General features: G+C 39.6%; 1 protein-coding gene across 1 annotated transcript; it reads right to left on the bottom strand.

The window, feature by feature from the left end:
• Positions 1-250: 250 nt before the first annotated feature.
• Positions 251-24,720, bottom strand: valopa (vertebrate ancient long opsin a). Its single transcript, XM_086045017.1, has 5 exons — positions 24,013-24,720; positions 17,482-17,692; positions 9,181-9,298; positions 8,490-8,723; positions 251-566 (listed from the first exon to the last, which is right to left on the bottom strand). The coding sequence occupies exons 1-5, from the start codon at positions 24,374-24,376 to the stop codon at positions 330-332; spliced, it is 1,164 nt and encodes a 387-aa protein (XP_085901143.1). The 5' UTR covers positions 24,377-24,720; the 3' UTR covers positions 251-329.
• Between the last annotated feature and the right edge of the window lie 479 nt (positions 24,721-25,199).

Here is a 25,199-nt window from a genome sequence, read left to right as displayed (position 1 = left end):
AGCTCATGTTTCTAAGGTATCTAATGGGTAAAGCTTTGAGCTTTCTATCTGCAGTTTGTTTTCTGCCAATATTTTGAGCTATTTCAAATCAAATTTTGAGCAAACAGTTTCAACACGCTTCAGCAGAAAGCTTCATTTGCTTTTGAACTTCAGTTTCCTCATGACTGCATGTGAAATACAAAAGGTTAGCCTTCATATTTTGAGCTCAACCCCTCCTCTCAAGAATGACAACAACTGGTATAGTCCAAAATTCCGGTATGGCAAAAGTTTTTTTTTTGTTTGTTTTTCCAAGGAAATACATGTTGGAGTAGACCTGCTGTTAGTCGCTGTTAGATTGGACACACTTTGTTCTCGGGGATAGGGAGCTGAGCAAAGGAGCCACAGTCAGTCGGAGAATCTTCAGACCGGGGCGATGCTGCACCACCGATGGGGATACGTGCCGCAATGGCAGCCATTTCCCCTGTTTGACTGTCCGCAGTGGTTCCTGGTCGCTCTGACGTCTGGTTCATGTTGCTTTCTGGCATGGCCACAATGCCGGTGAAGAGCTGGATGATGCATTTCCTGAACTAAATACAAATCAAAAGCATGACAAGTCATCCATGTGCTTTAAGTTTTAAGTAAGTAACAACATATTCAATTGATCCTCATCATATGCTATACAGAATGTATACTCTGGATTAGTTTAACATTCAGACTGACTTGATCCCAAAGGCTCTTGTAGGGAACCAAGACATGGTCCTGTGTAGTGTGTTCTTTTCCAGCACTACACTTGAACACTTAGTATGACAAAATCACAAAACCCTAAATAACGTCATTTGACTGTCCTTAGTTTCATATAGCTTGTTTGAAATTCTATGTTCTTCGAGATTCTAGTGTTTTCCACTCTTGATTGAGCCAAGGCACATTTTTCACACTAGGAAATTTTTCACAGCACGCAACTTAGCAAAAATGATTCACAAAGATTGGATCATTGATGGGAAATCCAGGTCCAGAATGTAAAAATTCTGCTGCAGTTTGGCTTTTGCCACAGGTGCTTCTACTCAACCGGCAGGTAAATGAGCTCAGTTGATTAGAAGCACCTGTGGCTCAAGACAAACTGCAGCTGGGGGTTTTTACTTTCTGGATCCGAAAATCTCTAAAGTGGGTACATGTTAATGATGTACCTTCTGTCATCTAGTGGAAGAGCATTTGATTATTCTGCCTGTTACTATAGGTCAGGGGTCTTCAATCCTGTTCCTCAAGGGCCGATGTACTGCCTGTTTTTCATCTCTCCCTGTTGCAATACACCTGATTCAAATGATCAGGATACTTATCCAGCGTCTGCAGCAGGGGCGTAGCCAGAACGTGGCTAATGGGTGGGCCTGGAAAAATCAGGGTGGGCCTGAATATTTCTCTCACTGAGCACAATACACATTGTGTATTCAAATAAAATGACAAACTGAATCATATGAAATTCAGGTCTTGCTTAGACAACCACAATTATACCATTCTTAATATTCAATAAAATAAAAAAGCACATACAAAGAAACACAAATTCAAAAATAATTTAACCTTCTAAAGCCACATATGTGGATAGCACTTTCTAGCTCTTGTGTCCACAAGCGTGTGCACTGTGGAACTGTGGGTGTTTTGGACACATATGTGGGCACTTACATTGCCATCTTGTGGTCTCAGAAGAATATTTCATACTACAGTCAAAATACAGTACAATATAATACAAAAAACTAAAAGATGATTAGTTTTTCTTCTAATTAGGTTCCAATAAGCCCTAATAGCAAAAAGAAATTTAAAAAATGCATGTATAAAAACAGCTTGGGCCTTAGGAGGTTAATATTAATTTACTAAAAATGTATAAAAAGTGGTCCGCTGATAGTGTAGTGGTACACACGCCTGAGTTGTGTGCGGGCAGCGTGGGATCGATTCCCGCTCAGTGACAGTGTCTATGTGTGCCCTGCGACTGGCTGGCGACCAGTTCGGGGTGTAGTCTACCTTCGCCCATTGACGGCTGAGATAGGCTCCAGCAACTCCCCGCGACCCTATATAGGATAAGCGGTTTGGAAGATGACATGACATGACATGTATAAAAAGTATATATTTCATGAATCAGGTGTGTTGTAGCAGGGAGAGATGGATAACAGGCAGGACAGCGACCCTCGAGGAACAGGATTGAAAACCCCTGCTATAGGTGGCTGGCAAGAGCGAGATCAAGTTGAGAACTAGTTGTCCCTCTTTCTACTGCCTAATTTCTTCTAATTGGCAGCATTGTTGTACAATTTGTAGATGAACCTATAATAAGCTCAGTTCAGCCCAAAACAGAACCAGAAAAACTGAGTAAAATTATTTAAAACGTAATTTCTTCTTTTAGGTGCATCCATCCACATTTTTAACATGTAAGGGTCAGAGTGAGAGCTGGAATCGATCCTAGTTGACTTGTGAAATTGCCGGGCGATTGTGACTGGGGGCATTGAATGACAATTGAATCTGCAATGTCATTACATTACAAGCAGAAATGAACAGCAGCAATAACAAATAAATGACCCTGCTCAACACCACCATTTTGGATTTTAGTATCATTAGCGCTGAAGTAGTAGGTGAGAGAACATACCAAAGTGGTACCAAATTTTCGCCCTTAATATGCCAAGTGTTGTCAAAAATGCTGCCATGAATTACAGAAATATCACACTCATGAAAATGGGGCCGTTGTGGGGCCTCGGACTTTGAAGGGCTTACATTTTACTAACACAACAACTTCAACTGTGATTTGAATACATTTAAGAGAAACATTTTGACAATGTTCCAAGAAGAACAGATTCGGTGAAAACGCGCATTGAGCTATGAAATTATCTGGACTGCAAGTTCTGTGCAGTCAGATTTGGTATATCACTTTTCACTTCATTGAATACAGAAATAGCTGGCTGAATGTGTGAGTTGGTTTTACACATAACCACAACCACTTGTTTTCAATGCAGTCACAGACTTGTACACAGAGAACAGTATTTCAGCCTTATATTGTAATGTTGTTTGTAAACTGCAATTGAGTGGAATCATCAACTCTTGTATTTAGGTCAAAACCATGATCCACCTGAAGCTATTGATGGTCTGTTCAAGTCAACCGGCAAAAGGCGGACAGCAGGACACCCAGAGTATTAAGTTGAACACCCCGAGACCCACTTTGTGTTAAAAGCAATTAATTCTTGTGCTGACATTGCTTCGCATGCAATTATCTGAATATGCAAAGCCGCAACAACTGTATGAACGTGCACTATGTAAACATACACTAAATGTTCCGCTTCGCTGAGTTAAATATAAATATAGTCGGCTCTACTGTTAAGCCTTTGATGCACAATTTATTTGTAGAAGGTTCTCCTACAACGTAAGATGAGCTCCATAAAACATTCCAATCTATTGAACAGCCAAGCCCGGTACCTCACATTTTTCCTCCCTTGGGTTGTACCGATTACCAGACTTGTGAAGTCTGTTACACAATGAAAAAAAGCTTTATAGCAGAGGTATCCAAATTTTTTTCTCTGACGGCTGCATAAAGAACAATAGAAGCAATCTAAAGGTCATTTTGATTTTTTAAAAATTATTTTAACTTATTAAAACAGTAAAACCAATCACCCAATCAATCAAGCAAGCAATTACACATTGTTTATATAGTGTTATTTTAATATAGTTTAAGATTTTTGAGAGGTTTTAAGGTGGCCCAGGGCCCTGCATGTCTTTAGAATCGATCCACACCTCCAATGAGCAGCAGCTGAATGCCATCTCCACATTCACAACCAAACCAGGAACAATCTGTCATAAGATGACCATACTTGAGAATCATTAATGTGATATGTTTACGATTCCTGCCTTGAGAAAGTGGAGGAAAACATTTTTGTTTCTGAATGTGAATTATCTTCATTCTCCATATAATTTTTGTTCATATTTTAGCTGTAAATGTACTTGTGTCTTTGCATATCTTGAACAGCTTTAAGTTTAAGTTCAGTTTGAGCCCTTGGGTATCGACTAGTACGTTTCTTGATCAGGGTCATAAGTGGTTTGGTGGAATATGTCCATGTGAGTCATCCAGTTATGTGTACGAGCAAATTGTAGCAGCACGGGAAGATGTTTTATCCAGCCATGGATTGAAGTATGGTAGCACTTTTCTAGGATTCTCTGTAGTTGGTGTCATTAATTAGTCTGTAAATACATTCTGCTAACCATTAGGAGACTGTGCTCACATTATCCCTTTCCAGAGATAAGACCCTTTCACAGACCTGGACCAGGGCCTACGCCAAAGGTTCTTGCTTTATAAGAGACTGTGTTTGTCATGTGTTTCTTCAATGTAATTGCATTATTGTAAATCTTATTCTGAGCATGATGTAACAAAAGTCACTTGACTTCAAGTACTGGTTGCTTAGCTTAGGGAGTAGGAGTTTTGATTCAGTGTTCTTATTTACATCTACTTTTCATGTTGAGAGAGGCTGACCCATTTAAAGAAGTAAGAAGTAGGACACTCCCATGGACATGCAGACGGCATGCAGTTCCCTGCAGGGGAGTCTGATCTAATGGCTTTTTTTTTCATGCAATTACACACTTAGTTGGCGGTGTGTTGCACGTACATTTCCCTTTTATAACGTTTAGGTACATAATATTAAGAAAGCATCCTGGTGTAACCAAGACCTCAACAGTTTCTGATCATTTCAACGTCATGTGCTGGCTGCCTTCAGACAAACAAAGAAACAGAATCCAAAGACCCAAATACCAACAGTCACTAAGGAGTGTTTTTTCTATCACATTTCAAATGATCAAATGACCTACAAATTATTCTTCACATGTTCATTATACTGAATCAACATCTCAATCTAAAATGCTGAGAAAGGTCAACATCCTTGAGACAATAGTATACATTGACTGACATTGTATGAATACTACATAAACGTGAGTAACTCATTTGGATAATTAATCCTTAGATGGATAAGTGGTGCCAAAAGAACAGTGATTTTTTGTTTTTTTCTGTTTTGTAATATGTAATTTTACATTTGTATCATGTGAGATTCCATGTTTTCATCAAATAGGTTGACTTTGACATGAGACCATTTGGATTTGCATCTAATTGTTATAGTTTTTAAGTAATTGCATTTTTGTTTTTGTACTCGTATTGCACTTTTCCATATGTGGCGTTGAAATTTCAAAGGTTCCACCCTACTAATGTTTGACTTTAATCAACTGTGAATGCCAGGCAGGGATGTACTGGGCCCGAAATTCGGCCCGGAGATTTCAACCAAAGGCCGAATATTATTTGTTTCTCCTGCAGTATGGCGAGGCCTCAATACAACAGCCTGACAAACATCTCTACCGGTCTGGTTATTGCTGGTTGCTGCTCCATTCTCGTCCTTCTCCTCCCTCTCTCTCAATAACATGACCACAATTTCCTCCTCCTCCTCCTTCAAGACCAGCACCAGCACCACCTCCTCCATGCCACCGCCATGACTGGGGTCACCCAGTCCCTCAATAACCCCTCTGCAAGTGACCTTCACCACTGATGGTGCTGCTGCAAATAATAACAACAATAATCATAATGTATTACATTCTTAATTAATACACAAAGGCAATCTTTGTAAGAAAGGCCAGACATACATCATACACACACTCAAATACACACACACCTCTCTTGAAGGCTTTCTTATGTCAGAGTAATCCAGCTCATTTAATCACATAAATAGAATTTAAATATCCCTTAACTGCTTAAAGTGCAAACTTACCTAGTCACAAGTCAGGTCAGAGAGACTTGATCACTTCCTGATTGTGAGCAACAAGTATCAGTCATGCAATAGATAATGACTAAAGTACTTAACAATTTCATTGTTGATTGAAATGTCTTACAAAAATCATTTGCATAAGAAATGCATGGTCTGCTAGTATTTCAAGATTTTTCCCCCTTGCCTACCTGTCATCCTGCCAACCTCAGCAGCATTTTAGACCCTGCCCCGCCACCGCCACTGAAGAGATCTGCCTGCTTTGCTCCCATTATATTCCCACCTGCCTTCTTTCCTTACGACATTCACCAACTAGCTTGCTATATTAGAAAGTTGCTGAAAAGTGAATTTGAGATAAGCCTGCCCCAATAAGATCTCAGCAAAAAAGACTAATCCAAAGTGGTGGCGGGCGCTGCCGGCTTGTAACTCTGCTGCTTTTTTGGTCACACAACAAGCAACTGTCCAACGAAGTATAAGATTTACTTTTTGTTGTGTCTGACACAGTACTACTCTGGCCGAGTGCACTTGGCCATGTGGGCTGCACCCTTTGGCTTCCGCTCTTGTGCATGTAGGCTAACCTCAGTCGTTCTCTATTTGCTGAACAGTAGTCTGCAATTATGTTTTGTTAACATCAGGGCTACCAGGTTTTTGATACGATTAGAACTACGAGAGCACGCATTTTGAAGGATTGCGCTTTGTTGCGCTCTGCCAATGACGTCATCGATTAAAATTATTATTACCTGCTGCCCGAGTGTCTAACAAAGGCATTTTGAATATTAAAATTCTCTTGTGAGTATATTTTAATGTAAATTATGTCATATAGATGAATGAGAAACAGTTGGTGGAGCACCTGTTGTCCCGTGGGGCTCTCGCGCTGCTCGGCTGTTATAAAAATACAGCTGGTTTGGAGCCGGCAATACAGTATATCCATTCAAAAAAAATTTTAACTGAGTGTGTAACACTTTTTCCAGAATTCTTTTAAATCAACGGCATCTTGGAAATGGGACTAAAATTCAACAGCAAACCTTGAACAAAATCAGGTTTCTTGAGCAGCATAATTAAATTGTTGGGGGACTACACCAGAAGACAGACTGCTGTTGATAATGGCCACAACCGAATTGACCAATACTTGGGAGGACATCCTTAAAGAAATGAGGAGTAAAGGAATCATGAAGGAGCGAGATGGCTTAATCTGGCGAAATGCATTCGCTAAAAACCTAAAAAAAACCAGCTTAAGCAGTCTTAAAATTGGATAAGAAACCTACAGCTTGCCTTTCTTTCACCTACTTTCAGCTTTGCGGCACTCCTGTATAGCTATGCGAGTTCTGTCATTACATTAGGACTCGTCTGACTTTTGACTGCACAGTTTTTAATGGATTCACCAAATCCAGTATAGTACGGCAGGATGAGTGAAAACAAGAGATGGGTTCCTCTGCGTTTAAAGAGGGAACACAAGCTCATCTGACTAGAGTGGAGTAGAGTAGAGTAGAGTAGAGTAGAGTAGAGTAGAGTAGAGTAGAGTAGAGTGGTATAGTAAAGTATCATGTCGTATTGTATTCATATAGTATATATAGTATAGGCACCTCAGCAATGGCTTCATGTATTAATCTCCCTGTCAATTTGCTTCTTTTACACAAATAATCAGAGCTGGGCACTTGACCATGCAACCATCTGGCCATATTCATAAACATTGTCGGCCCCCGCCCCCGACGCAAAAAAAAAAAGCGTTCGTGATTGCGGAAGGGATGCTAACGGCAGAGGCTTTTTAATTATCACTAGCTGGCTAATTTACTAATCAAACCCGCTGTGGACATGCTTCAAACACGCTTCAAAATGCGCCACTGGTACTTTATTAGTTCCCCAACTGCGTGTGCTTACTTCTATTGCGAGCCCCGGGGTTGGTTTTGTCGTATTGTATAATTATTTGGGTCTAACAGACGACAGACGAAGTCGCAGTCAACAAGTTATTTTCCACACATCCCCTCCTTCCCGGCCTTCAAAATAAAAGTCGGACCGCACAGGGACGGACTGCCCAGCTCTGCAAATTATACTTTGATCAATCAATTATGTTGAGCCAAATACTGCCTCAATCTCACTAACAACTCTAGGCGGTGCATCCATCCATCCATTATCGATACCGCTTATCCTCACAAGGGTCGCGGGGCGTGCTGGAGCCTATCCCAGCTGTCTTCGGGCAGTAGGCGGGGGGCACCCTGAATTGGTTGCCAGCCAATCACAGGGCACACAGAGACAAACATTCGCACTCACAATCACACTTAGGGGCAATTTAGAGAGTCCAATCAACTTACCATGCATGTTTTTGGAATGTGGGAGGAAACCAGAGTACCCGGAGAAAACCCACGCAGGCACGGGGAGAACATGCAAACTCCACACAGGAGCCGGGATCGAACCCACGACCTCTGAACTGTGAGGCGGACGTGCTAACCAGTCGACCACCGTGCCGACCCTAGGCGGTGCAGTGTTAAGTTAAACAAGAGAAATGTGACTTGAATATCCCTAGCAGTAGCAATAGCCAACTTTACAAGCATTACATAGGTGGGTTATGCATTTTTTAAAAGGGCCTCATCTGGACAATTGTACCTACTGAATTGCACATTTTATTTATTCATATGACGTGCATTATTTAGAACCACGCAAACTTCTCCAACAATGTTTCTTGGGATTCACTGCAGTTTCGTGTGCTGTATACATGTAGTGATATGTCTTCATAAGAGGAAATATTACCTGTCTGTTCATGAACACGTAGATGATTGGATTATACACCGCAGCTGTCTTGGAGAAGAATGCAGGGATGGAAGCCAACCTTGCATCCAATTCAATGCTTGGATGAATTGTAACCAGTATAGCAAAGACAGCATAAGGTGTCCATGCCACCATGAATGCTATAATCATGACTATGACCATCCGGGTCACCTGGCGCTCAGGCTTCTTGGCATTGGCCAGACGACCATGGGACACCTAGAGGGAAAGAAAAAGCTTCTTGATTCTATTTGGATTTTAGATATTGCTCATATGGCTTCACAAGTCAAATTAAAGTGTGCTTAAAATGCACTTTTACATATCCTAGTGCATGTGCAGTACTGGTATACTAAGGTCAGAAAAATCAGCATGTGTGGTGGTCTCTTCCTCAGCAGGTCAATAAGCAAGATTTTGACTGAGTTTTGGAATGGCAATTCCGTTACATATCTGTGATGGGCCGAATAATGCAATGAAATGCAATAAACATAATGACTGTCTTTTCAATTGACAGATATACTGTCCATGAAGAATACAGAACTACATTGTCACTTCACATTACAACAGTCCTCAAATAGAGGGGCGGGAGACTGTAACTATATGCATGACTTGAGAAATATTTTCTCTTAAATGAAAACAAGGCCATTCGCTCCCCAGTTGCATTAGAAGCCGCACTGACCTTCCGCAGCTTCCGCAGAAGCTTTCCATAGCAGAAGAAGATAAGTCCAAGAGGCAGAATGAAACAAGTTGAGAAGAAGGTGATGATGTAGCTGTGGTCAGTTATGTTGGATGAATACCTGGTAGACACACAGCAATTAAAACAACCTTCATTTCCAGCATACAGCATTGAATAATTTGAAAAAGCTAGTGTAACAAAACACCTTCATTACAAACTCTATATGTTGTGTAGATGCTTCTTATATGTGTTACCCTCTATATGTTGTGTAGACGCTTCTTATATGTGTTTCCCCAGGGTATATTCATATCATGTAAGTGTAATTTGCAGCATGTGGAATGTTGCAGAATTAAGAAAATAAAATGTTTTTTCACCAAGAATTCCAGTTCATGTTGACATCTTTGAACACACGTACTCTACATGGGTACATATGTGGCCCAGTATTACACCCCAAAAGTTTCCTTTAGTTTTCAGAAACTTTTTTAATCTCCATCTTATTTACTTCCATTTGAATATGTATCGAATATTTATGAAATTAAATTATGTCCAAATAACAATATGTGTCTATCTTAAGTCGCAAATGTTGGTACATATATTTTCCGTCCCAAGACTGATTAATGTGATATACCATTGTAACATTTATACATTCGAACTTTTTGTGTGATTTGTGTATACTGTTTACTAATATTTTCTAGCTTTTCATTCAACTAAATACCATTCTTCTGTTGACATATTTGTTTGTTTTTTTCATTTAATTTCAATTCAATGAAATCTCCTAATACTTAATTTTTATACAGTAATCTTTAATTATTACATATTATAATATTTTATGTCTACGTCATACTTTAGTCCAGTGAAAGTTGACATCTCTCTCTTTCTCTTTCTGTCTCTCTCTGTCCCTCTCTCTCACTCTCTCTCTCTCTCGGCCTTGCATTCCCTGAGCACTCAAGTCTACCTTTATGTTCGCTCAATATGATACAGCGTGACGTGTCACAAAGCCAACCGATCAGGAGTCAGGCAAGGCAGATTCTGATATGCTGTTTATTATCCAACCACTAAGGAATGGGATTAAAGTTACCTACCTAGTTTTCTTCATGCTTTATTGAGAAAGTATAAAAACAAACAAATGGGGCTTGCGAACATAGTCTGGAAGGTATCGCACACTGCGTTGCATCATTGAGCTATCGGTCATTTTTTGGGTGTGATTATCTTCAGCACGCAGCCTCTGATATACAGTACAGTCGTACAGAGTGCAGCATCAATTAATACCACACAAGCTGGAGAGCTTGTGTGGTATTAATTATGTTTATTTCTAAGCATGAAAAACAATAACCTGAAGCACATTATTGGTTATTGTTCGATCTAAGCTTGAGTTTTTTAACTTGAGTATAATTTTTTGCACAAAATACAAATGGGAGTTTTTCCATAAATATCTTTTAGTGCGCAAAACTTTCTATTATTTGGAATTGTGGCAGAAAAATAACGCAACTAACCGCAGTAGACCTTAAATGGGTCAGAATCGACAATGGAGGCAAGGAAAGGGGACATAACATCATAATACACTACAACTACTAAAATCAGTGGGCCTCAAAACACAGTTTACATGTGCACAATTCCAAATGATTCTCACCTTGACAGGAAATTGATCTGGCTGATAACTTAAACCCTTAAAAGTGTTTTATGCCCTCTTCAATGCAGCGATTGAACATAATTAACCTGCTAGCTAAAAAAAATTAAAATAAAACGGGACTTTAGCTTTGTGGTGTGATGTGGTGTTATAGACTTCAGTCATCTGTAACCCTGACCAGGATAAATTACAGTAAATTAATTGACACATGCTCAGAGCAGGTCTCTGCTGTTATCCACTGCAACTTCTCCTTATCCTCTGAGGTTGCTGCTGTATATAGTTGCAGTGCATTATAAAATGCTGCCAAACGAATTTTCAATATAATGCAAAAATGGCAAAAAAAAAGACCTGTTTTAATCAATTAGACTCATTTCCTAACACAAGTGCTCTTGAAAATGTATTAGAGGATGTGTGAGTTACACCTTCAGAAGTTCACCTAGTACTGCCTGTTATTTTGAGACCAAACAATATTTTGTGACACAGTTGTTTACTAAGAGGTAAGAGGGCCGCTTTTGCATGGCCAATTATTTTAGAGAACATTCGGAACAGTGTTAAAAGTAGCAGCAGTTCAGTAAAAGTTGGGTAACTTGGGTACCTGGCTGGGGATGGAAGGGTGCAAGATTCAAGACCAAATATTTGGACTAGAGGTGTAACAAAGACCGATGTGAATCTTGATTTTGATTTGAACCAATTTGAAAGTGGTTTGATTTAGAAGATGTGAGTGCACTGAATGGAATTAAACTGTTCCACTTTAAAATGATCGTTTATTGGAGACCTCTAATTTGGACCAAAGTAATCTGGCTGCTTTAGTAACATTGAACAAGTCACTGGACACCCTGATTGCTCAAGGGGCACAATAATTTGCATTGCCCCCTCATCTGACACTTGTTGCATGTATGTTTGCAGAGCTCGGCATTCCGCCTATGTAACGGACCAGTCCGTCTATCCGCCCATGACGGACGCCCATTTTGTAGGTGATTAAAAAAAAAAAAAAAAAAGACTGAAACTTAAAAAAAATAAACTGACCAAGCGTAGTCAGAAACCCATTTTTTCCATCTATGTACCGGTAATCATCTATCGTCCATTTTCGCGGTGAGGCTTCAATGGTGGCGGCAAGGTTTCCGATTCCCGTTGGCTGCGGCAGAGGCTTTTTGACAGCTTTAAGGTCCTAAAAGAAGACGTGATTACTTTTTTATTTTTATTCTTATTGTTTTTCCGGCCGGACAAAAAGGCGGATAGACAGACGATAAAAGTGATAAACAGACCAGGACAGGAAATTTCTAGTAAAATGCCCAGCTATGTATGTTTGTGCATTTGTGTGGGGCTATATTCAATACTTGCAAATAATCTAGACAAAAAATGTATTCAGCTATGCACAACCACTATGTTTGATTCTAAACAATGTGAAGATTTACACCTGATCCAAAAAGGGGGACATTTTTTGTCATGAAATGTCAGCCAAGTTGTGATTTATAGTTGATTCTGACATGAGAGTGTGTGATTTCCTGTCTGATTCTGAGGGCTCTATATTCATAGATAACACAGGCGCAGTCGAGCGTAAAAACGGGCGCATCATAATTTCCAGGCCAGTTGAAGCCTCATTTCGCGTTTTTGGCACTGCTGGGCATTTCGGCGTACCGAGGGCATTTTCTTTGACATGCCTCCAGTGCCGCTGACAATTTGGTGGCAACAATTTTGGTGAGTTCGATCAAGGTGCAGGCGGACAGATTCTGCGCTGCGCTGACATGTGTGGGTGAATGTTATTGTATTTGATTCCTGCTGTTAATATGACAACACCGTGAATTGAACCTTCTGAATCATTGTAGAAATCAATTCATTTATCGCATTATAATTGTCATTATCTTAATTGTATTTTTAAAATTACCCTCCTATACCCGCGGCACAGCAATGGGTGTGTGTGGAAGTGGTTCCACATTGACTCGTAGCATTAGGGTAGAAGGTGGTCTCTGAGTGCTTCGACCTTGTCAAGGACTATGCGCATCTCGCGTGCCAATTTGAAAGGGAATGTGAAGCAAGCCGACTGTGTTCATGCCTATATAGATGCAAAACACCCATTTCTAAGTGCACCAAGCAGCGTGTCACTGTGAAAATACCAAGACTTGGTGTTGCCCACACAGTTAAAACTGCGTTACATGCCAGACTTGCTCCGGGTCCGAATTTAGAGCCCTGAATCTCAAGTGTTAGCCTACTGGCCAAGAAACGAGTCTAAGTTTTATGTAACTTTTGCATTGGCTTCATTTTTCCATATGGCTCTCCAGCTGTCTCTAGTCCAGGCTGTAAGAACACATAATTTTCAATTACTTGATATGTGTGTCTGTCTACTCAGTAATTTGTAAGACTCCAATTTGAAAGCAAGCGGCTGAATATGGGCAGTCGTTTTGTTTCTTTTTCTTCTTAAGCACATCAGTCTGCAAACGACCTCCCATGTTTGAGTGTGTGGTTTTGAGTATTTCAAAACACCAACACTCTATATTCAAATACACTTAGTGACATAAGGATGTGTTCAAGGCTTTTAAAATGCATCCTGCAAATGTGTGAACATTCTTTCCTTCAGCTACCTATGTTTTCTCACAGAACTCACAGCCAGAGATGAATGACGTACTCAGTGTTTGTGTATCCTTAAGACTTCAACTGAACAGTGTTTTCCTCACAGTTTGATAGCCAATCCCCCATCTGCATGCCTTGATTCAAGCATTACTCAGATGGCACCCTTAAGGCCAAGGTCAGTGCTCACTTCTTGACTTTTACCTTGAGACCCATTCATGCATTCATTTATTACTCAAGGCTTAAGTCTTTTGATTTTGTTTTGCTAAAACAGCATACCATTAAAAATGGCACTGTGCTCACTATTCAGTTAATGCTAATTGCAATAACTGATGTTGATGATGATAAAATGATGTGCATTTTTTTTTTTAATTATGAAGTAGTCTGAATTTTATACAACCATATTCATTTTATGTGCATTTCACTAATAGCAATAGCAAATTAGAAATAAATGGAGACCACAATGTTAACCGAGCATCCTTTAACTGTTTATGACTCACAAGTCACTCATGCCCATTCTAGTAACATATTGTTTAAACCACAACATGCAAGACTTTTTGCTCTCTCAGCTTGGAATTAATGGAAGCAAAATAACTACATTTAGCCCAAAAACTCATTGTGTTTTTGAATTGATAGTTTATGTTCTAATTTGCGTAAATCCTCTCGATGTACTTAAGACTTTGACATCTTTACTGCAATCACAGTTGTTCTTGCAAAGTTAACAGTTTGTCAGCTAAAGAAAAGAAAATTAAAACCAATTTATTTTTACTTTTTTTTGGCACATGATGAGATCAAGTACAGCTCTAAAGAATTTTATTTATTTATTCATTTACTCAAGTGGGTCACATTTTTGTTGCCCTTTCATTTGATGAAAGAAAAGGCTGTGGTGGTCTCCAAAATAACTTTATAATAACTTTTTGCTAATAAATTAGCAAAACTCACAATTTACATACTGTATATTTTAAAAGTACTGAACATGTAACTAATGAAAGTAGGCATTGCTTCTTTTTTTTGCCTGAATAAGTCCAGAGATTTTATTTTACCTTGCAAGATCAAAGACAAACTGCAGGGCCCAGACCCAGCAAAGCGGCCTCAGAACATGACCGAGAGTCAACCACATTTAGCAGTAGGTGCAGTGTTCCTTTCTTTGTATACTTATTTTTTGCATCCGAAAAAGCTCCAGGCTTGCCTCGTCTGTCCAAAGAACATTCTGTCAGAAACTTTATAGCAGGTAGGCTTGTCACGATACTAGAATTTCAACTTTGATACCGATACCCGGTTCAGTATCGGTACTCAATACCATTTTGATACCACATGGAACAAATTAAAGCACAGGCTTTTTTTTTTCTTTTTTTTACTGTAAAACTTTTTTTATCGTCAAAAACTTAAATTATCATTAATACAATCGTTTTTTTAAGAGGTAGTGCAAAAAAATAGCACAACTTCAGTATTTAACTTCGACAACCCTCTGTACAGTAAATGCCTGGAACCAATGACACATTTTAAGTTGTCTGAGCCTGGGGTAGTGCAAAACAAAGGAAGTAGTGCATAGAACAAAACACATAAAAAAAACAATTATTAGTCTATAAATTGTCTGAACTAGTGCAAAGAAATAACCATACTGTGCAACACCAATGGCACATCTTTTTCAAGTTGTTTGAGGTAGTGAAAAAGAATAACACCCACCACTTACAGTGACATAAATTGACAACAAAATCTGTAAGTTGTCTGAGTATCTAGACCAGGAGTCTTCAATCCTGTTCCCCGAGGGCCGGTGTCCTGCCTGTTTCCATCTCTCCCTGCTACAGATATTCACCAAAGGTCTGCAGAAGCTGCAAAACGATCCGGATCATTTGAATCAGGTGTGTGTTGCAGCAGGGACGGATGGAAAACAGGTAGGCCCTCTGGGAACAGGATTGAAGACCCCTGATCTAGACCCACATGTTTATCTATTAAGGCAAACCAACAAGTCACAGATAATAATAATAGTAATGATAAAAAAAAAAAAAAAATTAAAATACTTTCAGTTATTGGCTATCCAGAACAGCAGCAGGTAGGGTTGAGCATCGTTTGAATTGGACGATTCCGGTTCCGATGTTTTGATTCAATTCTGGTTCCTAAGGATTCGCAATTCCGATTCTTAACAAAAAAAATAGAAGGATTTATTTTTGGACAAATCACATAAACTTCTCTGTTCTTCAATTTCATGAACTTTTTACTATTTGTGAACTTTACCATGGATTACTCAAAGGGCTGTCTTAAACCAGTATTGATTTTAATACATTTTTTTGCATTATTATCTCGTATTATTTTTCTCAAGAGCTCTATTTTTGAGAAGTTCAAGACAATTACAATAATGCAGCTGTTACTGAAAACATGCTACTGAACACTTGGCTAACCTTGTCTTGCTTTAGAAATAAAATATATATGACAAACACAGCGCTGCATTTTATGGGCAAGCAAGGAAGTCTATCTAATCCAAGCAGTCTATGTAAACATATCATGCATATGTATGTACAGTGTTCCTGTATATGCTACAGCTGCGTATGCTATAAAATAAATATTAGCTGGATATGTGCATTTGCGTTTTGAACTTGTTGGTTCAATGTTGCCATTAGACGTACTTAGCCGATTCTGACTTTGGGTCATGAGCCGCATCGCGTCATTCTGTGGCTCGGCGTCGGCCGAATGAGCCAGCCAGGCCGGCCCGGCCCGAGCAGGATCAGCGACCCCGCGAAGGGCGACCGCTGCCACCGCAGCGGCTGCTGGGGAGATCCGTGGGAAGGGCCGGGCGCACGCTGAGAGTCACTGACCGAAAGGACCGAAAGGACCAGGGGCAAGCTTCCGTGTTATTGCGACACGGCTTCGGCTGCAGGAGCCCGGGGCACACACTTTTTTTTCTAATCGGTAGTACTTCGTTTGTAGCTCATGCGTGCGCCTAACTAGGGAGTCGACGAGCAGTCTGCACTCGGCAGAGCAGGGAGGGAGGGGCGGTCGCACGGGGCAGGCTTCTGCAGTGTGTGCGGGAGCAGCAGACCATTAGGAGCAGACGTTGGCAAAGCGCTGTTGGTATCGAAGTCAGTGGTTTGGTATCGGTAATATCAATGCCACAGCAAGCTAGTATTGTATCCGTTCAAAATGTTTAGTATCGAGTAAGTACCGAAGTATCCATATTTTTGACAAGCCTAATAGCAGGTAAATTCGCTATATCCCAAATACAGGCTAATTTGAGAGGTAGGATACATTGACAAACAGACATCTTATGCAGTTTAAGAAATCATTTGTGTATTAAATCTAGTAAAATTGGTTAGTGCCTCCAGAATTCAGCTGAGTAAATAATAATTAGTGTATACTGTAGTTTAAATTTTAACCGTACAGACTTGGGCAAGTTGTCACCCACCATCAGATTTGTTGTCGCTTTATTTGAATTTGAAGCTTATACAAGCTAAAATGGAAAATAATTCTCATGATGTCTTCTCTGGTACAGGTGAAATTGACAAAACGTTACTCTCTTAAACCTAAAATGAATGTAACACAAATTAATGTCATTGCCAATACCCGAATCTGCCTTTCTGTTTACTGTTCTGTTAAAGTATCATTGAAACCAAAAATCTTGTGACTTGTACAGTGTGCTGTATATCTCTGAATTACCGTATTGATACATCCAGTTCCTATAGCGCATGACCTCATTAGGGTCGTGATTGAGATGGAGCCTACCCTAGCTGATTTTGAGTGTCTCATCTGCATAGCCTTGAGCAGTGTATCTCAACCTTTATTGAGCCAAGGAGCATATTTCACATCGGGAAAAAATCTCATGGCACACCACTTAGCAAAATGATTCATAAAAAGTGGCTATATAGCGTCATTACGAAACTTCTGTCATCTAGTGGAAGAACATTTTGTTTTGTCTGTTGCTATACGTGGTTGGCATAAATAAATGAACAACACCGTTTTTTTGTTAGGAATATATTTTCTTTGTCAAAATAATTGACATTGGATAATTTACCGCGGCACACCTGATGCTCTCTGACAGCACACTAATGAGCCACGGCACACTGGTTGAGAATCACTGGCCTACAGTATAATGTAAATGAGACAAGGATGTTTCTCACCAGTCAGGCTCACAGGTTGTTCCAATCTTGCTGACAGTGTATCTGTTCCAGCCCAGCACTGGAGGGAAGGTCCAAACGAAGGAAAAGATCCAGACGAAGAGCAGACCCATGACAGCGTGTTTGGCTTGCAGTCGGATGTTACCCAGAGGTCGGCAGATCACGAAGAATCGTTCGAAGGACAGAACGGCCAGAGACCACAGGGCAACAATTCCTGAGGCAAACAGCATGTCAGTCACAGTGGCATGGCTACAGAATACTAAAGATGTATAGAGGAATGTACGGACAATAACATGCGCCATATCATTACCCAGCTTGACTTTAACGAAACTATGCGCTGTCATGCAATGTAACACACACACACATACATACATACATACATACACATATATATATATATATATATACATATATATATATATATATATATATATATACATATATATATATATTAGTGCTGTCAAGCAATTAACATTTTTTAACTAATTTTAACTAAGTTTTCCATAATTGATTGCGATTAATCGTATGATTCAACTACATTTTTTTACAAAGCTTGGAAACGATATTTACTTCAGTAAAATATTGGAATTAATGTGGAAAAAAAATAAAAGTATATTTTGATTCAAAGACTGTTCAAATAGCTTTCTTTGATTCTTGAATACGATTATTTTCCTGGAAAATACAACTGTTAACCAATACACCACACACAGTTGAACGATACACCAAAGGCGTACAACTAATGTGGTATTTGAATTTGGCTTTACAAAGTGGGCAAATCACTTGGGATTTCTCCAATGAGCCGTCAAGCAACTTTTGGAAGTAAAACTACATAAAAGTCCGTCTTTGTGACAGTGACTCTCTAAGTTTGGCTGCAAAGTGAGCAGTAAATAAAACGGAATTAATTTTTTTTAAAGCATTATAACATTGAAATTAATCTCCATCGTTAATGCTTTAACTTTGACAGCCCTAATATATATAGATAGATAGATAGATAGATAGATAGATAGATAGATAGATAGATAGATAGATAGATAGATAGATAGATAGATAGATAGATAGATAGATAGATAGATAGATAGATAGATAGATAGTTATGTGTGTGTGTGCGAGATGAGTCTTTAACTAATGACAGAGGTGATGAGTCTGTAACTAATGACAGAGCAACATAATCCCGCCAAAGAGTGTGCAAACTTTCCCTCATACTGTTTTGCAGAAGACGACGCCATGCTCAGTTCATCAAAGTTCATCTATAATATCTGCAATAATTGCCGCTCAGTGCTTCTCATTTGTTATCTTACACAGTAATCGAATTACATACAAGTTTTACGTTATAATGTTCAGTGTGTGTGATTTCTGCATTTGCTAATATCTTTGAAATGACTTCCCTCTCAAAATGCTATTATGTTTAATTCTATTATGCTTAGATGCATATGGCGCTGGGTTGGCCTGGTTATAACTTCCCCTACAGTGCGGCTATTTATTATTGTTTGACAACGGATCTCAATTCTGGCAAGCCAAAAGCGTGTAAGTATAGTTACTGATGCTAGAAATAGTTAAATGATCCAGGGTGGTTGAATTAGGCTGCCTCATGATGGACTAAAAAAAAGCTCTCTTTAATTATGGTAATAACTCACTCTCACCAAGCGGGTAATTACCTTTCTCTGCACAATCACAGACCCTCAGTGTCTGAGCTTAGTGTAGAGGACAAAAGAGAGTGGTGGAAACCAGGATGTTCAATTATAGTTCACACATTAAAACATGAACCGATACAAAGATTCACTAATGAAATTAACACTTTTTGCGTCTGTTAACTTTTTGGTAGCCCACAATAAGTAGCGAAAAGAGCGCATTGATAAAGAAAGTCTCACACATACACACGAACGTCTACAGTATTTTGGTACCGCCGTCTTCTTAATCTATTCACTACTGACATCCTGAGCAAAATAACTGAGAAGACCTGTATCCTGCTCATTTAATCAAATTCAAATGTATCACCACATGCCAAGGCAGGTGGCCACAGTGTTTGTTACACCTGTCGGATCCTAAAAGATAACTTAGCAAGACTAGATTCTCACTGCAGTGTAGTGCTATTGATTACACATCACTTGAGTACCCTTTGATCTTATGTATTATGCAAGATGCTTTCTTTTGGTCATCCTTGAAATACATTGGGACAAATTTTCTTGGATCCCAAATAGCTGCCGCTAAATTGCATGTTTGACAGACTGCACAGTGCACGCACTGTTGGTGGCTGTGGTGCAGGTGATGTACTAAGATTGAAATCTTCTCAAAGATCTCAAATATCAGGCACTAAATTGCAACGCACTGTTGGCAACAGGTGTGAAAGTGGTGGAGGCAGTCATATTTAAAAAGAGGACTTGAGAGGGTTCTATGATTTTCACCATGGAACATTTAGGAGGGCTAAATAAATTTTGAAGTGATGGAAGTGTTACTCAAAGGCAAACAAACTGAATTACCGAATTACAGAAAGGTGAAGCCAGCATAGCATAACTTTCTTTTTTTTAACTTGTTCTGTTCTGAGTACTCATCCAAAGCAACATTGTATTTGAATCTAAGGACAGCACACCCAAGAAAAATGTTCTGGAAAAGGCCAGCACAAAAGATTTGTTGCATTATTTTTTGCTTAGGACATTTTTTAAAATTCACACAAGCGGAAAATATCCATTTTTGCCATCACCTCTCATTTTGCCTGTGCCACCTCCTCCTCATCGTAATTATACACAGCAGTGCCCAAGCCAGTGTGGTGCCCTAGGCGTGATCAGTGATGATTTACATACACTTACAAAAGAAGTCACATTTTTTGTCTTTAATTCATAAGATTACATCACAAAATGTAAAATTTCAAATGCAACATTTGAATAATTTCATGACTATTCGTTAATGTCAAACAAATCGCACACACACACACATATACATATATATATATATATATATGTATACATATACATATATATAGATATAGATATATATCTATATATATATAATTTTAATTTAATAATATTGGGCTAAGATTAATTTGTACTTTCAGTGATATCAGAACATATATTAACTCAATACCTTGATCCTTTCTGTTAGGAAGTGGTCACAGCACAGTAGGCTATAATTTTACTGAAAGGACTTTAGCTAATAATACAGGAAACTTACTTTTGCATAACATACATCAGATTATTCTTATTCTCTGCAGGGTAACATTTTGTGTTGACAGCAACATTTCCAAGTTCTGTAACTGATGTCCTTTGACTTCATTCTGTAACCCATGCATGGTGCCCAAGCAGGACTTTTAACTTTATTATCAAATCCATGCCGGAATCAATTCTTACTTTATTCTGACCTCAGCAGACGCTCGGCACAGATCTTAGACCAATTCACTGACTTAGCTGAACTTTATCTGTGGTCTCAGTTCTGGTAACTCACTTATGATAAGGCGTGCACAGTGATAGATGACTAACATCTGCTGAATGCGGGAAATTCAGCTTTCTGGGCACACAGACTTTGTTCCTGGTCCAGTGGTCAGTATTTGGCATGTCACATAAGAAGAGGGTAATTCATTTAAAACTGCATGGGCTTGCTTTCACAATAAAACTGCAGTACTAGGACAGAACTAGGCAAGAAGTGGGCTACGTAGGTACACAAAACATTTTTACACTGACAGCATTTCAATTAACTTATGACATTTTAGTAAAGGGGAAAATATATTTTTTAGGAAATTCACATCATTACTGTCAGATGCTTTTCACTCAACTTAAAAATAATTAAAAACATTTTTAGTGCGTTAGAAAATTTAAATTAATCTCCGTAGTTAATGCTTTAAATAAGGGCTGCCAAAATTAAAGCATTAACTATGGAGATTAATTTAAATTTCATAACGCACTAAAAAAAATTAACTCAGTTAACTCAGTTTTATTTATTTGCTTTATCAGCTGACCTCTGCTCACTATGCAGCCAAACCTAGAGGAGAGTCAATGCCGCAAAGATGGACTTTTACATAGTTTTACTTTAAAAAGTTGCTTGACGGCTCATTGAAGAAATCCAAAATAATTTGCACACTTTGCACAGCCAAATTCAAATACCATATTAGTTGTACGTCTTTGGTGTATCGTTCAACTGTTGTATTTTACTGGAAAATAATCTTATTCAGGGAGACTGGTTAGCATGTCTGCCTCACAGTTCAGAGGTCGTGGGTTCGATCCCGGCTCCGGCTTCCCTGTGTGGAGTTTGCATGTTCTCCCTGTGCCCGCGTGGGTTTTCTCCGGGTACTCCGGTTTCTTCCCACATTCCAAAAAAAACATGCTTGGTAGGTTAATTGGACACTCTAAATTGCCCCTCGGTGTGATTGTGAGTGCAGATGTTTGTTTGTCTCTGTGTGATCTGCGGTTGGCTGGCAACCAATTCGGGGTGTCCCCCGCCTACTGCCCGAAGACTGCTGGGATAGGCTCCAGCACTCCCCGCGACCCTTGTGAAGATAAGCGGTATCGTTAATGTATGGATGGAATAAGTTTTTGAAGATGAAGAAGAGGATCAAAGAAAGTCTTTGAATCGAAATATACTTGTATTTTTTTCCACATTTCCACAAGATTTTACGCAAGTAAATAATGGTTCCAAGCTTCGTATAAAATTGTAGTTGAAAAAAATACGATTAATCGCGATTGAGGAACATTTTGTGATTAATTAGTTTAAAAAATGTAGTTGTTTGACAGCACTATTTTAAATTTGACATTTTATAATATATATATATATATAGAGAGAGAGAGAGAGAGAGAGAGAGAGAGATAGGACACTTTCTGTAGAAAAAGTATGCGACCGGCATGTATCGATCAATGCCTTTTACTGCCATCTTGTAATTTGACAGCATATAAATTATTAGTTTGGTGTGTATCATACATGAATGAAATATATCTCTATCTATCCTAAGAGGCGTTAGTACTGTCGGAGAGGTTCTTAATATGAGCTCTCAATAGAAAAAAAAAAAAAAGTTGTTTTTTTTTTCATCCAAATATTACAGGAGACAATTTACTGGATGCTATAGATTGTTAAGCCAAGTGCGTATTTATAAGTGAGTCTATTTTAATATTCTTCAGAGACTATCCTGAGTAAAATCTGTAATTGAGCGTGCTCCTTGATGAATATTTTTAATGTATGAACATTCAAACAAAAAAAGAATTGGGTCTGCTGGTCTATTTTGGCACGGAGAGTAGAAACAGATGTTGGATCAGTACTGATGAAGACATGCAACTTTTGTCTCATGAGGAGCGTTTTGTTCGCCCTCTATAGGGCAAGTGACTGTTTTTGGTCTTTTGCGCACCCTTAGCAAATGGCCACCCTCTTGTACTTCAGTGAGATCAAGAACCATGTGGTCCTCACTCAACCATTCAAAAGAGATCACCCCCACAGATCACATGGCTGTGATATGAATTCCATCCATCCATCCATTATCTGTACCGCTTCTCCTCACAAGGGTCGCGGGGCGTGCTGGAGCCTATCCCAGCTGTCTTTGGGCAGTAGGCGGGGGACACCCTGAACTGGTTGCCAGCCAATCGCAGGGCACAGAGACAAACATCCGCACTCACAATCACACCTAGGGCCAATTTAGAGTATCCAATCAACTTACCATGCATGTTTTTGGAATGTGGGAGGAAACCGGAGTGCCCGGAGAAAACCCACGCAGGCACGGGGAGAACATGCAAACTCCACACAGGGAGGCCGGAGCCGGGATCGAACCCACGACCTCTGAACTGTGAGGCGGACGTGCTAACCAGTCGACCACCGTGCCGCCGTGATATGAATTATAAAATATTAAATAATTAATTCATTATTAATATGATGAAGTATTAATTATGTTTCCGATTTATTTAACTCTGTTTATCGACCCCAATAACACTCTAAAGTTATTTTTTTAAATTCATAGTATTTCAATGAGTGCGCAAAGAAGGGTTAATCATCCCGGTATTAGAAAACGAAAAAACTGTTCTAACACTGAGACATGCAGCTTTAAGTTGATGCAGAAACAGAGATGGATCTAGTCACTCGTGAGTAAGTCTTAAATAAGTCTCAAGTCTTAAACCTTCAAGGCTGAAGCAAGTCCAGTATGTCATTTTGTCTTGGATAGGTCAAGACACAGGTCATCTCAAGTCAAATGCGGCCACTTTATTAATGCAGTCTAACCTGGAGTTTCTGATCTTTAAGAGAGAAGTCCAATACGAGCAAATCATGATATTACTGGCCAATTTATCTAACCTGTATTCGCCGTACGTACAATATGAGTGCACAACCCCTCTCAGGGTAATTAATGCACTCCATTTCAACACCATTTAATAACACAACTTCAATAATCATCATGCAATTTAATATCTGAGTGTCAGTCAAAACCAACGATCCACTACAAACAACTTTAATCAAAAAACTTGTTGCACACTCCAAAGAGACACAGCTTGGTGTATTTTGCAAAATATCCAAGTCAGTTGTGTGACACAACCATGCAACTGATAAAAGTAATTAATTAAGACATGCACCTACCGAAAAAAGTGACAGCAAAGCCCTCCACCACGCAAGCCCAACGGCCCAGGAAGAAATAACCTCTGGCATTTGTCAGGAAACTTATGAGTCCTCCCGTGAGGGAGACTAGAAAGTCAGCTATGGCCAAGTTGACTATGATGTAGTTCAGTGGCTGTCTGAGTTGTTTGAACTTGTATGTGGCAAACATGACGAGGAAGTTTTCGCTCAGAGAAAGAGAGGTGACCACAAACATGAGCAGCGCCAAAATGGTGAAGTTCCATGACGCGATGTTCTGGATGGGTCCGGTGAACGGGTCATCGATCGGACTCAGCTCAGCCGCCACAGTGTAGGACACCGCGTTCACGGACAGACTGAGAGCCTCCATTGTCCATGACCACAGTGCTGACTACTTGCTGGATGTCTGTAACGCAGGCAAAATCCGGATTTGGGTCGTATGGTCAACTTTACGTCAAACGCGCTCACTGCGGTCACGACGCGATATACGCGCGCCGCACTTTCTTCTTATAAAGTTTACGCCTTGACATCCACGCCGTCCAAAATGCATGACAGAGCTACGGAGAAAGTGAAAACGACAAGAAAAGTGGAAGCTGTGCAGGAAGGACAGAAAACGTGAGCGCAGAGCAGAGCCGGGCGACCTGCGCGCTGGACTCCTCACAGACTGCTTTGCGGGGAGCAAGAGCAGCAGTGTGCTGCCGGTGGCGTGTTGGACTGTCTTTTAAAGGATGATGATGATGATGATGATGATGATGATGATGAGGATGAGGATGAGGATGAGGATGAGGATGAGGATGAGGATAAGGATGAGGATGAGGATGAGGATGATGATCTTCTGCCCTCCCACCCGGTGAGCGCACACATGACTTATGCTCTCAGTCCTCCACAGATCCTCTCACTCTTCATTACAGTCACAAGGGGATGATTTTGTCTAGGAGCGATTTAAAAACATGTCGTGTAACAAAAACATTTTGGCGGCTCAAACGGATTAATGGCATTTTAATTCATATCATGGGGGAAGTTTATTTGATATATGAGTAAAATCATTTAAGAATGTGGTCACGGAAGAAATTAAATTACCGCTTGTATAGAAAACTGCATTAAAGCAAAGACGGACCTAAAACAACGAACGAAGAAAACTCGTAATCCTTAATGAGCAGCACTGTGTTGTAAAATGTTCATAACATAATAAA

Source organism: Filicampus tigris, chromosome 11, assembly GCF_054856515.1.
Source record: "Filicampus tigris isolate MCC_2025a chromosome 11, RoL_Ftig_1.0, whole genome shotgun sequence".
NCBI classification, from domain to species: domain Eukaryota; kingdom Metazoa; phylum Chordata; class Actinopteri; order Syngnathiformes; family Syngnathidae; genus Filicampus; species Filicampus tigris.
This window is presented reverse-complemented; position numbering and strand designations above follow the sequence as displayed.